This window comes from Triticum aestivum, chromosome 5D (genome assembly GCF_018294505.1).
Source record: "Triticum aestivum cultivar Chinese Spring chromosome 5D, IWGSC CS RefSeq v2.1, whole genome shotgun sequence".
NCBI lineage: Eukaryota > Viridiplantae > Streptophyta > Magnoliopsida > Poales > Poaceae > Triticum > Triticum aestivum.
Genome location: NC_057808.1, coordinates 231,482,158 through 231,496,038, shown reverse-complemented (window position 1 = coordinate 231,496,038; position 13,881 = coordinate 231,482,158). Strand labels below are relative to the sequence as shown.

General features: G+C 44.0%; 2 protein-coding genes across 4 annotated transcripts; one reads left to right on the top strand and one right to left on the bottom strand.

The window, feature by feature from the left end:
• The first annotated feature begins 3,759 nt into the window (after nt 1-3,759).
• LOC123120341 (uncharacterized) lies at nt 3,760-10,231 on the top strand. 2 transcript variants are annotated; one of them, XM_044540311.1, is made up of 13 exons: nt 3,760-4,111; nt 4,267-4,364; nt 4,483-4,565; nt 4,687-4,813; nt 7,291-7,351; nt 7,603-7,700; nt 7,789-7,873; nt 8,000-8,123; nt 8,381-8,482; nt 8,729-8,793; nt 9,309-9,390; nt 9,624-9,703; nt 9,792-10,231. In XM_044540311.1, exons 1-13 carry the CDS (start codon nt 3,903-3,905, stop codon nt 9,847-9,849), a joined length of 1,272 nt encoding a protein of 423 aa, XP_044396246.1. In that variant the 5' UTR covers nt 3,760-3,902; the 3' UTR covers nt 9,850-10,231. The 2 variants fall into 2 exon arrangements, with proteins under 2 accessions (XP_044396246.1, XP_044396245.1); XM_044540310.1 differs by having other exon boundaries at nt 4,687-4,885.
• Nucleotides 5,171-12,937, bottom strand: LOC123120344 (protein LEAD-SENSITIVE 1). Of its 2 annotated transcripts, none has more exons than XM_044540313.1 (4): nt 12,534-12,937; nt 10,770-11,551; nt 9,967-10,035; nt 5,171-5,439 (listed from the first exon to the last, which is right to left on the bottom strand). In XM_044540313.1, exons 1-3 carry the CDS (start codon nt 12,628-12,630, stop codon nt 9,973-9,975), a joined length of 942 nt encoding a protein of 313 aa, XP_044396248.1. In that variant the 5' UTR covers nt 12,631-12,937; the 3' UTR covers nt 5,171-5,439; nt 9,967-9,972. The 2 variants fall into 2 exon arrangements, with proteins under 2 accessions (XP_044396248.1, XP_044396247.1); XM_044540312.1 differs by having other exon boundaries at nt 5,187-5,439; nt 9,947-10,035.
• Between the last annotated feature and the right edge of the window lie 944 nt (nt 12,938-13,881).

Here is a 13,881-nt window from a genome sequence, read left to right as displayed (position 1 = left end):
AGATCATGATACTAAATTTCTTAGCCACTTTTGGAGATGTTTATGGGCTAAGTTGGGGACTAAACTGCTTTTTAGTACTACCTGTCACCCCCAAACTGATGGACAAACTGAAGTAGTCAATAGAACATTGTCTACTATGCTTAGGGCTGTTTTGAAGAATAATAAGAAAATATGGGAAGAATGCTTGCCTCATATTAAATTTGCTTATAATCGTTTGTAGCATTCTACTACTAAGATGTGCCCTTTTGAAATTGTGTATGGCTTCCTACCTCATGCACCTATTGATTTGTTGCTTCTTCCATCTTCGGAGAAGGTTAATTTCGATGCTAAACAACGTGCTTAATTGATCTTAAAAATGCATGAGTTAACTATTTAAAACATTGAGCGTATGAATGCTAAATATAAACCTGCTGGAGATAAGGGTAGAAAACATGTTGTGTTTGCACCTGGAGATCTTGTTTGGTTACATTTGCGTAAGGATAGATTTCCTAATTTGTGCAAATCAAAGCTAATGCCACATGTTGATGGTCCTTTTAAGGTGTTAGAGAAAATAAATGATAATGCATATAAACTTGAGCTGCCTGCAGATTTTGGGGTTAGTCCCACTTTTAACATTGCAGATTTGAAGCCTTATTTGGGCGAGGAATATGAGCTTCCGTCGAGGACGACTTCATTTCAAGAAGGGGAGGATGATGAGGATATCAATACCATTGTTACACTCACAGCCCCTGTTCCTATACATACTGGACCAATTACTAGAGCTCGGGCACGCCAATTAAATTACTAGGTACTTTCGTCTCTTGGTAATGATTCTAATGTTCATGAGAATATGATGCTGCCTAAATTGAATACATTTGTTTTTCTTACAAATGAAGGGCCTAGCTTGGAGAAGGATGAAAATTGGAGCAAGAACAAGCATGGAGATGATGGTATGCGCAAGGGGAACAAGAACGGAGTTTCAAGTGATGATTTCAGGACTTTGAAGCCACCGTAATGAGTGCGTGAAGGCTTGGACGAAATATAAAAGATGCCACTTCACAAATTTCATCCAGAGACTATTATAGGTGTTGCGTCACCTTATTATTGGGCCAGGCCCATGTAATTTCGAAATACTTGGGTATAGGCTATTTTTAGAGTCTGTATGTGTGGGGAAACAAGAGTTAGGGTTGGTTTCGGACCCCTCCTCCAAGGGCCACGAAATTCCCCCCTCTTCCTCCATATATACAGCCCTTAGGGCGCCGTTTAGACTTTCGGTTTTGTTTAGATGAAAAGTTTGCCATAGCATGCAACTTCGCGTACTTCGTTTGTGTTCAACGACCAGACCAAGACGTCACAAAACCCCACCTTCATTAATAAAGCTTTTCCTCTTATATTGGCAATATCCAGATTGCAATCTCAGTTTCTTGCTTGTTCTTCGTTTGCTCGAAGGAAATAGACCCTCGTGGTCAGGTTGATCGTGCTCCGGTGTGGTCAATAACCCCTTGGAAGTTGGTTTAGCGATTGCTAAGGCGCGACGTCTTCGCACGTTCGTAGTCGGATCGTCAAAGTCGACTCCCACAGAAAACGATAGCTATCTCATCGAAACATCGGGATACCTTCGCCTCTATCACCACGCCTATAAATAGAGGAGGGAGGGGCTGGCCGCAGGAGGACACACTCTGGTTGCTGGCCGCCTCCCTCTCGTTCCATATGTCCCTCATCCGCGTAGTTCTTAGCGAAGCTCTGCCGGATTTTCACCATACTTCCGCCACCATGCCGTCGTGATGCCGAGATCAATCTCATCCCCCTCCCCCCTCGCTTGCTGGATCAAGAAGGAGGAGACGACATCAAGCTGCACGTGTGTGCAGTTCGGAGGCATCATTCGTGCGGTGCTACATAGGATTGATCCGACGAAAGTACAACTACATCACCCACGATCATTATATCATTAAATGTGCATGTTCTACAAGGGTATGTAGACCATTTTCCCACTCGTTGCTAGCATCTAGTAGAATGGGACTTGGGTTTATTCGTTCTTGCGTAGAAAAAATATTGTTTGCCTTGCCTTCAGTTTGGACCCTTGGAGATATAATCTGATACCCGTGATGCTATAGGGGCAAACTCTTACATTCACCGGACTCCAAGTGAAAGAATAAAACATCTAGAACCTTTCGGACTATGGTGTGACACTGAAGTTTCGTTCGGACCCTCTCAGTGATCTTGTTTGAACAAACTGAGAGTGGTTGGTAACAATATCATGGGGGATCTCTCCTCGGTGGGCCATTCAGCTGGGGGGCCTGGTTCGCCCACTTCCCCTACGCCTTCCACCCAGTGTCGACTGCTGTCGTGTAGACCCTGCCTTGCAGTGATTCATGCACTACCAAGGATTTCAGACTCAACATTCGCCAGCTGATGTCATCGCTCCTTCCGCTGCCTCCTTCTCGCGGGAGAAAGGTTGGGCGGCCTCCATCCCTTTCTGCCTGTCACAATTGGCGTCTCGCGAGCACATTTGTGACAACTTAGCCCATCTCCAGGCAACGTAAGTTTGATTGCCAAGCTTAACATCATTTGGGAGGGTGAGGCGGTTTCTAACGAGGCGTTGATTGGCGCAATGGGTTAGGGACCCGGACCCGATTCCACATTGTGTGTAGTTGGTAAATATGCAGGGAGATACAAACGCAATAGAAGCATAATCACCTGCAATCCATTCACGCTAAACATGCTTGGAATAGTTAACAAAAACGTTCGATTGTATTAGTTGCTTCTCTTCTTGGCTAAAACCGATCTCTTCAAATAGTTCACTTATGTTTCACATAGTTGGCCTTACTCCAGGCCTCAATTGGTCTGTTCGCCATTGGCGCAATGGGTCGTCTGTAGTATCAATGATCATGACAATGACATATGGTGCGGACCTGACGCAGACGACCAGGCATGTCCTGCTAGCGAGGGTGGTTAGGCCACTGCCCTGACCAAAAGGACGGTTGGCTCTCTGGCGGAAATATGGCTCGAATAGCACATCACGGAGAAATTAGTTGTATATGAGCATGATATGCCCCCGTGCCCTATTTTGATTCAACACTCGATATTCCATGATTGATCCTACGAAATTGAGAACATGCTCCTCCTCACAGTCCGCATCTTCAAGAACGGCTTCATCATCGTCGTTTCATCCTCGCATTCGTCCTCATTTGACGAGGACAAATCCATGAACTCAGCGTAGAAGCACCCCGTGTCCGAATCCATCGTGTTTGGTTCAAAATAAGAAAAAAAAAGCTAAAAAGAAAATCGGCTATGGTATTTGACCGAGCAGTTGTCGCGCGTGGTGTCCGCCATGGATGACATCTCTAGAGGCAGATGGTATGCGGCCAGACTAGGGGAGAAGGAAGGCGTGCACAAAGCGAGACGGGCATCTGGATGGAGTGGCGACGATTCGACGAGGCTTGGATGCTGACCTGGATGAATAGCCGTGGTGGTGGTCTCCGACAATGCAGATACAGAGCAAGGGGAGGGGCGAACTGAGAACAACGAGGCTCCGAGTGGAGTTTTTGGTTGGTACGGATGACCAAACGCTCTCCCCAGCTTTGCTTCTGGTTTGTTAAATTCAAACGAATTTAATACACGATGTTTTTTTCGGTTGATTTGATGCACGATGTGTCCGGAGTCCAGACGTTTGTGGATGATTTGATGAGCTGAGTGCTTTTTTTCCTTCTTTTTTTGCCCTAAGCAAATGTCTCCGGACCGATCATTCATTTCGTTTTGCTTCTGATAGAGCAGGTTGGATCGACGACGGCCCACAGGCCTCCACGTACGCCACTAAACTACATCCACGCACCCAGTCACGCACCCACGGCTCTACCCTCTCTTCCCCCCGTTGGCACGGGTGGCTCAGACCGCCGCGCGTAAACCCAGTCCAGTGCAGCAGCATGGCTGCCATGGTCAGAGCATGCATGCCACTCCGCACCCCTCCTGCCGCCGCGTCCTCCGCCGCCACGGCGCCCGCTGCCCCGAGCAAGCCGCGCTCGAGTGCCCGCGTCCTCGTGCTCGGCGGCACCGGCCGCGTCGGCGGCTCCACGGCCACCGCGCTCTCCAAGCTACGCCCCGACCTTAACATCCTCATCGGCGGCAGGAACCGGTAACTGCCACATCCTTCAGTTCAGTCGCATTCCATCAATTGCAAATGAGAACCGCCTCTTAGTTCGATATGTAATTAGTTAGCAGCTTGACACATTTGAGCCAATTAATACTATATAGTTTCGCTCTGTTCATATATGCCTTGTAATTTGCCAGGGAGAAAGGTGAGTCTTTGGCATCTGAGCTTGGTGAGCAATCCGAGTTTGTGAAAATTGATACTGGCAACGCAGCCATGTTGGAGAAAGCGCTAGAGGGTCAGTAATGCAAATTATACCATAACTTGCTAATGCTGTGCTTCATTGAGACAGACGTGTAATTTTCCTCCACGGGAATCGGGACATATAACTGACTAATGGTTTGAACTTTCCCCAGATGTGGACTTGGTTGTTCATACTGCTGGGCCTTTCCAAAGGGAGGCTGAATGCACCGTCCTGCGGGCGGCGATATCGACCAAGGTGACTAAAAACATCCTATCCCTGAGGACAACTGCATAAGTTTTGCAGCATCTGTTGAACTTGGTGATATTTTACTTAAGAACTGAAATGGCTGTTGGCTCACTTAAGTTTTTGTGAACAGACAGCATATATCGATGTTTGTGATGATATGGACTATTCATGGAGAGCCAAAGCTTTTCATGAAGAAGCAAAAGCTCAAGGTGTTCCAGCTATTACAACAGCCGGCATATATCCTGGAGTGAGCAATGGTATTACTTCAGATTCATGCCATACAACACCATCAATTTGGCTTGCTATTTTTTTCTTCATCCACATCTCTGGTAATTGCTATATGCTCTTTGACTTGTTTCCATTCGTTTCCCCGCAAAAAAAAAAGACTTGTTTCCATTCGTTGCCACGAATGTCCATATTTGCTGTTGCTCCACTGTGTAACTTGATACTAGTGACTAAAGACAATGACATGCTATTCTAAAATAATGCTCGGTGCAATGGTTCTTTAAACAGTACCGAAATGGAAAGAAATTGCATGAATCAAAGCTTTCTTTTTCTGGAAAAGGAGGATAACCCCCGGCCTCTGCATCAGAACGATGCATGCGGCCATCTTATTAAAAAATCCAATCAAAACAAAGTCGTAGTTCAGTACAGCTCGCAAACGGAGCACAAAAATAAATGAAGGTAAATAAAGGCACAACCGGCGAAAAACAGGACAAGATGACTAAACACCTATCCTATTATTGGACCGCCATCCAAACCGGTTGTAGAATAGCCCGTGCTACCGTCTCCCATCGGTTGCACCCAGTAACCAAAATTCCCTGGAGTCCGTATGAGTGAGTAACGACCACGTACGCATCCAAGTTGTAGCTCTGTAAATAACCTGCAAGAAGTTTGTAAGATTTTTTCTGTTAAAGATCATATCATTTCTGCAGTTCCATATAGCCCAAAGCAGTGTGCATTTTTCTATCCGAATACGTCCCGCAATAACTGGTTCCACTCCAGTTAGCCACGTCCCAAGTAACATGCCAATGCTGACTGGAGGGTTAATGTTAAAGGCTATATGAATCGTGTGCCAAAGAAGCTTGGCGAGAGGGCAATCTATAAAGAGGTGTTCTATTGTTTCATCCTTGTCACAAAAACAACAGCGTGAACTGCCTACCCATCTTCGCTTTAGCAGATTATCCTTGGTTAGAATCACTTCCTTGTGAACGAACCACATGAAGATCTTAATTCTCAACGGAACTTTTATCTTCCAAATGTGAATCGATCTTGGGATTGGGCCAGAATTAATTAGATCCAGGTACATAGATTTACCGTGAAAACGCCGTTCCTAGTTAACTTCCAATGAAAGGAGTCAGGCTGATCAGAAAGTTGAACATCCATCAACCTTTGCACGAGATGCAACCAGGAACTCCAACGCTCCCCCACTAGAGACCTCCTGAACTGGATGTTTAATGGAGACGATTGTATTACTGTAGCTATGTAATCCTCCTTACGTTGTACAATATTATATAGTGTGGGATATTGCAAGGCTAGAGGCATTTCCCCTAACCATGTATCTTCCCAACATCTGGTTGTTGTACCGTTTCCGACAACAAATTTCGCTCTACGAAAAGAAAAATCCTTCGTCCTCATTAGTCCCTTCCAAAATGGCGAGTCATTAGGTCTAACGGTAACCTGGGCTAAAGAGTTAGATTGCAGGTATTTGTTACGTATAATCTGTGCCCACATACCGTCGGTCTCAACCGATAACCTATATAGCCATTTACTCAGCAGGCATTTATTTTTGATTTCCAGATTCTCAATCCCAAGCCCCCCTTGGTCTTTGGGTCTACAAATAATATCCCACCTGGTCAATCTGTATTTCGTCTTTACTTCATCACATTGTCAGAAAAAACAAGATCGATAGAAGTCTAACCTTTTCCGTACCCCTATAGGTACTTCAAAGAAAGTTAGCAGGAACATCGATGTACTTGTTAATACTGAATTTATTAACACAAGCCGACCTCCATAAGACATAAGCTTGCCCTTCCAGCAGCTTAACTTTTTTTCAGATCGATCTTCAATGCATTTCCATTCTTTATTTGATAATCTACGATGGTGAATTGGAATTCCGAGGTATCTAAATGGCAAGGAACCCATTTCACAACCGAACAATTGTCTATATGCATCTTGTTCTTCTTTGGCTCTTCCAAAGCAAAACAATTCGCTCTTGTGAAAATTAATTTTTAACCCCGACAATTGTTCAAAAAGGTAAAGAACTAGTTTCATATTTCTAGCCTTTGCGAGATCATGTTCCATGAATATAAGTGTCATCAGCGTATTGTAGTGTCATCAGCATGAATCAAAGCTAGTGCATGAATATAATAGTATCATCAACATGAATCAAAGCTAGTGCTGTAAAAAGGTGGAACACGGTAACTGTGAGCGGATTCACCAAATTGATTCGTGTCTTGTATTCATATGTCAATCGAAAGATACGTACACTTGAAGCTGTCGGAAACTATGTTAATATAAATTGCAGTGTTACATAACTACTATGTCCTCATGGAACCAAGGAATGAAGTACTGAACTAGATCACATATGCATTGTTCCATTACGAAAGTGTGTGTGGTTTTTACACGGACCGCGATGCTTCATTTAAGGAATAGCTGCAGATATCGAGAACGAGAAGAGTGCCACATCTTAAATGTTTAGTGCTTATTCGTGTGCTGTATTGTTTTCTAACAGTGATGGCTGCTGAGCTTGTGAATGCTGCAAGAAGTGAAGATGGAGAACCTGAAAGACTAAGGTTAGGGGAGTTCTATATTTTCTGGAAAAGGGAAAAAAAATCAAATTAGGCATTAAGGACAGAAGGGGTGGTTTGATTTGATTCTCGATGCATCTATTCATGTCAGATCTTACTACTCCCTCCGTAAACTAATATAAGAGCATTTAGAACACTAAAGTAGTGATCTAAACGCTCTTATATTAGTTTACAGAGGGAGTACTTACTAGTATTCCTACGGGCTCACAATGGCCACATTGCTAAATCCTTTTTAGATTCTTCTATTATACTGCAGGCTCTGGTGGTGCTGGCCCAACAATATTGGCGACAAGTTTTCTGCTTCTTGGGGAGGATGTAATTGCATATAACAAAGGTACTTTTGAAAATTTTGTTAATAATCACCTATGGTATTCCTCAGTGAGGAGGAAAAGATGATGAATTCATTCTAATTACGTATTTAGGAGAAGAAATCAAATTGAAGCCCTACAGTGGAGTTCTCAACATTGATTTCGGAAAAGGGGTCAGAAAGAGAGATGTTTACTTACTGTGAGTACTTTGGGCATCATCTTATAATTGACAAACCAGAAGCCAGTGTGGTAAAAAAAATGCACTGCTATTATTTATCATAGCTTGCCTTTTGACATACCGCAAATGCATCGCCGTCTATTTCAGGAATTTACCTGAAGTGAAGAGTGCTCATAAATTTTTAGGTGTCCCAACTGTCAGTGCTCGATTTGGTACTGCTCCTTTCTTCTGGAATTGGGGAATGGAGGCTTTCGCTAATTTTTTACCTGTTGTATGTATTCTTCCCAGTTCTCAGTTATCTCTTTATGAAGTTCCTTCATTCAAGCTCTTTACATTGCTATTCTAGTAATACCAATTGAAGATATTGGAAGTTGCAAACATACAGTAGCATGTATTTTCCTGCAATTTAAGCAATTAACCAATACGATCTGTGTCACTGGGCTGAAAGAAAGTATCAATATAAAGGATGTAGTTGAGTTGGTACCAATTTGCAGTATATATACTTGACTTCAACTTGATCCTTTTTAGGAGTTGTTAAGGGATAAAGATAAGGTTGGAAAGTTGGTTGAACAAATTGATCCCCTTGTTCGAGCCATTGATGGCATTGTAGGAGAGCGTGTGTCCATGAGAGTAAGTATTCCTTTATCTCTATTTCAGAATTATATTCAAGTCATTGTAATATTATTCAAGTTGTGTCAATAGTAAGAGCATACTACTCGTACACAAGTTGTGTCTACAGTAAGAGCATACTACTCGTACTCAAGTTGTGTCTATAGTAAGAGCATACTAATTCCACTCAAGCTGTGTTCAGAGCAGTACGCGAAAGGCGAAACTACTGATGACTATTGTTGGATCAAACTTATTTTGTTTGTGCAGGTAGACTTGGAGTGTTCGAATGGCCGAAATACTATTGGATTATTTTCTCATAGAAAACTATCTGTGTAAGTGCACATTTCTGGATGAGCAATTGAGCATCCTCAAATTCCATTACCTAATTGATATTTACCATTAGTTATTTCCAGCTATCAGATTATTTGCCCATCGTCTCTATTGAGCCTAAATTAATGTCCTCCAAATAAAGCAGAGTCCCAGGAAATTATAGTCGGCATTCAAGAGTTTCCATTGGTTTCAAAACTTCTTTAGGTGGAAACAATCTATAATCATGCCTATTTAAACTGAGGGATTATCTACCTAATGAGATTTCTTCATCTGTTCTTAATACTTGAAATGATCGATGCAGAATTTATGCAATACCTGTTACAACACAACTGTCAGAAAAAGTTATACTCAGAACTTACAACTCAAATCCTAGGAATTTATACTCGAGATTTAGGCAATATTTACTGTATGGCTCATTTTACAAGTTCTGGTGCACTTTTCAGTTCAGAAGTACCCAATATTATTCTGGTCAATCTATCTACATCTCTCATCTAAGCATCTTATGTTGGACTTGCAGATCGGTGGGCCATTCAACGGCTGCATTTGTTCAAGCAGTTCTGGAGGGAAGCACACAACCAGGTGTTTGGTTTCCGGAAGAGGTGAGTAGTGCTCCGATAGAAGGAAAACTAATGGAATAGTTGCAACAACAAAATTCCTTCGCGCCTCACAGAAATAAGAGAAGTTAATTCATACTCCCTCCGTTCGGAATTACTCATCTCGGAAATGGATGTATCTAGAACTAAAAATACGTCTAGATACATCCATTTCCGAGACAAGTAATTCCGAACGGAGGGAGTACTTTCTAAGATCATCTCAATTATTTGTAATGCAGCCAGAGGGAATAGCAATTGAATCAAGGAAGCTGCTTCTTGAGCGTGCATCCCAAGGAACAACAAACTTCGTGATGAACAAGTGATTTCTTCTACCCGATTTCACAATTTAAGTGGTTAACTCATAATGTTTATGTTAGCTGACATAGTTATATCACTTGGACTGGCAGGCCTTCATGGATGATAGAGACTGATCCAAAGGAAGTTATCCTAGGAATATACGTGTGAGAAAAAAACTGGAAAAAGAAACACACACAGTTGAATATGGATAGATCAGTTTATAACTCTATCCTAATTTTGTCGATCGGATATTGGAGAAACTTACAGAAGTTCTGGAGTTATTACCGAGGATCAAAAGTAGCCACAATTAGTACGGTGTAGACTGCAGCAAGGAGAATCCTCTCCATAACATTCCTGTGAGACATTTTAGAAAATGCTGTAAATAACATAATGATCAATACATTTAGCATTACAAAACTGCAACTGAGAAAGGACATGCTAGCCTATTCGACAAGTTGGGGTAAGGAATTCGTGAATTGTATGATGATAGAACATAAGAGTTACTCCCTCCGTTCTGAATTATAAGATGTTCTAACTATTTTCTGAATCATACGTATTTAGATGTGTTTTAGTGTGCCTGTTCATTCATTTCAGCACGTATGTAGTCCATATTGAAATATCTAAAACGTCTTATGATTCAGAACAGAGGTGAAACTAGACACTATTGCGAGGAAAAGGCTTCAGGAAGCACCAGAAACTCCATTGGATAATTGTGGAAGGGGAAGAGCACACAAAACAATGAGTATTATGATAGAACCAAGAAATATATTACATCACATGGTTTAATTCAAATTTGTGCCACGACAAATCTTGGCTAGAAGTTCCCACCTTACATCATAACATTCCATACAAGCGAAGTAGAAGTATTGCTACTTCTTTCGAGGTAGATTAATTTACATGAGCAGGTTCAGGCAGCAAGTTAATAAGTGGATTAAGCAGCAAATCGTCACAGCCAGATCGACGAACCTCTTTCAGAGGTTGATTAATTTACATGAAGAATTGCGTGGAACACACTGATAAGGGAATTGAGCAGTAATCCTCACAAGCCAAATCGGCGAACGACAATACCGCAGCTAAATAACACTTGCCTTTTTAGCAAGTTCCCCTTCGCCTGGTAGCTCCAGCGAGCCTTCTGGTGTTGCCGTTTTAGCAAGCTCCCCTTCCCCTGGTAGCTCCGGCGAGCCTCCAGGCATTGCCGTCTCCGCCTGTGTGGCCCCTTGAGGAAGAGCAGGAGTGACGTTGTTCACCCAGTGCTCTACAAGCCTTTCCACAGGCACCTTGATCACATCACGGCGAACACCCATGTCTGACACATATCGCCCCACGCAGTACATGCCGCTTGTCACAATTGCCAGACCACTAGCACTAGTTGTCAGGAAACGCAGCGGCGAAGAAGCCACCGCACTGAATGCAGCCGTCAGGGACGCCAGCTGCCCACTGCGCCCAACGCTGTAAGCAGTCTCGACAAGCAGCTCCGTCTTGCAGTATATCGCGAAGTCCTCACAGTTGTTCTTAAACAGGCTATACATGCCAAAGCCATTGTTGAGGAGGTGTTTGGCACGGTGGACAACAAGCTGAGCAGCGTCAGAGGGTGCCATAGTGCAGGTTCCTCCACGTGCTTTGGCAAGGAAGAAAGGGGGCGACACAGCATAGTCGAAGAGGTAGAGACTGCCCCCGTCCAGGAAGCAATCGAGACAGGACATTATGACGCCCTGAGGCTTGATGAGGTGCCCACATTTCTCACAAGGAGGGCCATCCGCCGTAGTCGGCGATGAGCTGAACAGAAACTTGTCTAAAAATGTCCCTGTCCCAATTTCATGTCCAGCCGCTCTCGTAAAATGGATAACCATTCCATCTCCAGCATATATCCCTGAAAAATGGAAGATCAAACTAGTCAGTACTACAGTAGTATTATTTATGACAACATATTAGCACATGTGTACAAGCAAACAAGTCAAGAGAACATCACGAACAAGTATTGCAGTAAGGAGCGTATGCATGGCGAAAACTAGCAAGCATAGGCAGCACGAGCGTGAGCGAAATGCGGCTTGAGAAGGAATATATCAATCTATAAGATGCTATTCAAAGCCCACTAGTCTAACAAACGGCAAAAGCTTTGCAGGCCTTTGTATTACATAGAAAGCAGTCAAAAGCCAAATTACAAATGTACGGGATGGCCAAAGCTTGCAGTCGATTCTTAACAGTCCAGATTGAACAATCACGAGCACAACTTCCGCTATATCTGAGTCACATAAAAGATAAAACTTGCCAACCCCTTCGCTCCAGCCTGACCTGAGTGCTCGCCTCACTGGGATCCTTGATGCCACATCCCACATAGCAGAGGAGATCCCAGACCATGATTACCATGGTGTCGAAAACTCAAGTGTTTCCCTTCCGGATTCGCATCCGCGCCCCATCCACCATGCCTTCAGTGGTGCTGGTGCTGCTGGGTAAAAGGAAAGGTGGCCAATCGTGCTTCGCTGAAGCATAGGCATCCACAGTTGATGAACCCAGACGCACTCGGCGAAGCAAGAATGAGCCGATCCACCGCTGAATAGCAACACTGGCAAGATCATGGTTATTGGGAACAACCCTCCTCATCACTCGACGAAAATCTTCCTCAATCGGGGCCAGCGGGCAAGCCTAAGAAACCATTTAGCCTAATAGTCTGATTCAGAGATGAGGGCATCTATTGTTGCAGGGCGTCTTCAAGGTGAGCCCGGAGGACCAGGCGCGAGATTAATGGTGGCAGGGTGCTTAATTAATCCTCGGCTAATTAACGAACCAATTGATAGAGATAGCTAGGGGGGATTGGTTGGGGCATTGAAGAATGAGGGGATTGGATTACCGACCGTGGTGGGCGTAGATGTAGGCGGTTCTCCACGAGTAGATGTGATCCCCGGCGGCGAGGGCCTCCCGGCCCACCCGATTCGACAGCACCCCCACCATCGACGAATCCAGCACTGGGGTCGAAATCGAAATCGAGTTCCCCAATCTGAAACGGCAGAGATCACCGGGGCTAGAGCATTACGGTCATCCTCGTCGCCTCGGCCCCGAGGTGTCGCTTGCTTAGCGGCAAAGGATGCCCTGGCTGGATGAACGCGGATGGAGACGGCAATCGGTTAGGGCTGGTTGCTTGGTTAGGTTAGGAAGCAAGGGCACGAGGAAAGCAGCCGTTGCTCCCGCGTCCGTGCCCGCGACCGCGACGACCACGACTCTCTTTCTCTCTCGGGTCGGGACTGCTGGTGTTTCCTTTTTTTTTTAGGATCTGCTGGTGTTTCCTTGTCTAGCGCAAATTATACGTGGCCATCCGCCGGGCCAGGCTTGACCAAGCCCGAGGTAGAAAACTCAGGCCTGAGCCCAGCCCGGCCCAGCCATCGGGCCTATTTTTCAGGCCCAAGCCCATCATTACAAAAGTCAGCGGGCCTTGGGTCGGGACTCTTCAGTAAAGCGCAAAAACAGCGGGCCCTGACCGGGCCCGATGTTCGGGCTCAAAACCTAGGCCCAGGCCCGGGGCCAGGCCGGGTTGAGCTTTTTCAGGCCAGGTTGTTCATGGCCAGGACTAAGCGCAATCATCTTTTCATTCATACGCTCTTATGTTTCCTTACGAACAGAGTTTTTTTTTTTCCAAAAATAAGTTTATTTTTTTTTTACAAAAGTAATTTTGGTTGTCAACCTGACGTTGCTAAAATACATTTAATCTTGAGTTTTACTTTAGGAAAGGCGCTCTAAATGTCAAGGTTGTGTGATATATATGCAACCTTGCGTCGGGTAAGATGAACTTGACATCCTTGAAGCTCAGGTCTCTTCTAATGCAAAAGTGCTTAGATGAGATGCTAAACTCATTGAAGTGTTTAACAACTAAAGTCCGCAATGTGTATATGCTTAACTTGTTGTACTTCCTCCGTCCCAAAATAAGTAACTTAACTTTGTACTAGCTTTAGTACGGAGGGAGTACCTAAGCTTTCTTTGTTTAATTATTTAACAACTAAATTCTCTCCAACCTCGCAAAAAAACTAAATTCGCTCATGCATTAGTGAACTTCCTTTATTTAAGTGTTTCGCGCGCTTAGCATTGTTTCTTCTCGGTTATCAAAGTGCTCTCTGTCCTCCTTAATTGCTTTACCATGTTAATTTTTTACTTATTTTTTGCTTATGTGGCATGCTTAACACATGCACACCATGGAGCAATGCGAAGGGC

Coding starts and splice junctions, on each gene's coding strand:
- LOC123120341 (XM_044540310.1), top strand. CDS start 3,903: ATGGCTGCCATGGTCAGAGCATGCATGCCACTCCGCACCCCTCCTGCC. Junction 4,365..4,482: donor GTTGGAGAAAGCGCTAGAGG/GTCAGTAATGCA, acceptor AACTTTCCCCAG/ATGTGGACTTGGTTGTTCAT. Junction 9,391..9,623: donor GTGTTTGGTTTCCGGAAGAG/GTGAGTAGTGCT, acceptor TTTGTAATGCAG/CCAGAGGGAATAGCAATTGA.
- LOC123120344 (XM_044540313.1), bottom strand. CDS start 12,630: ATGGTGGGGGTGCTGTCGAATCGGGTGGGCCGGGAGGCCCTCGCCGCC. Junction 11,552..12,533: donor CTACATCTACGCCCACCACG/GTCGGTAATCCA, acceptor TCCATTTTTCAG/GGATATATGCTGGAGATGGA. Junction 10,036..10,769: donor AAGGGGAACTTGCTAAAAAG/GCAAGTGTTATT, acceptor AATGTCTCACAG/GAATGTTATGGAGAGGATTC.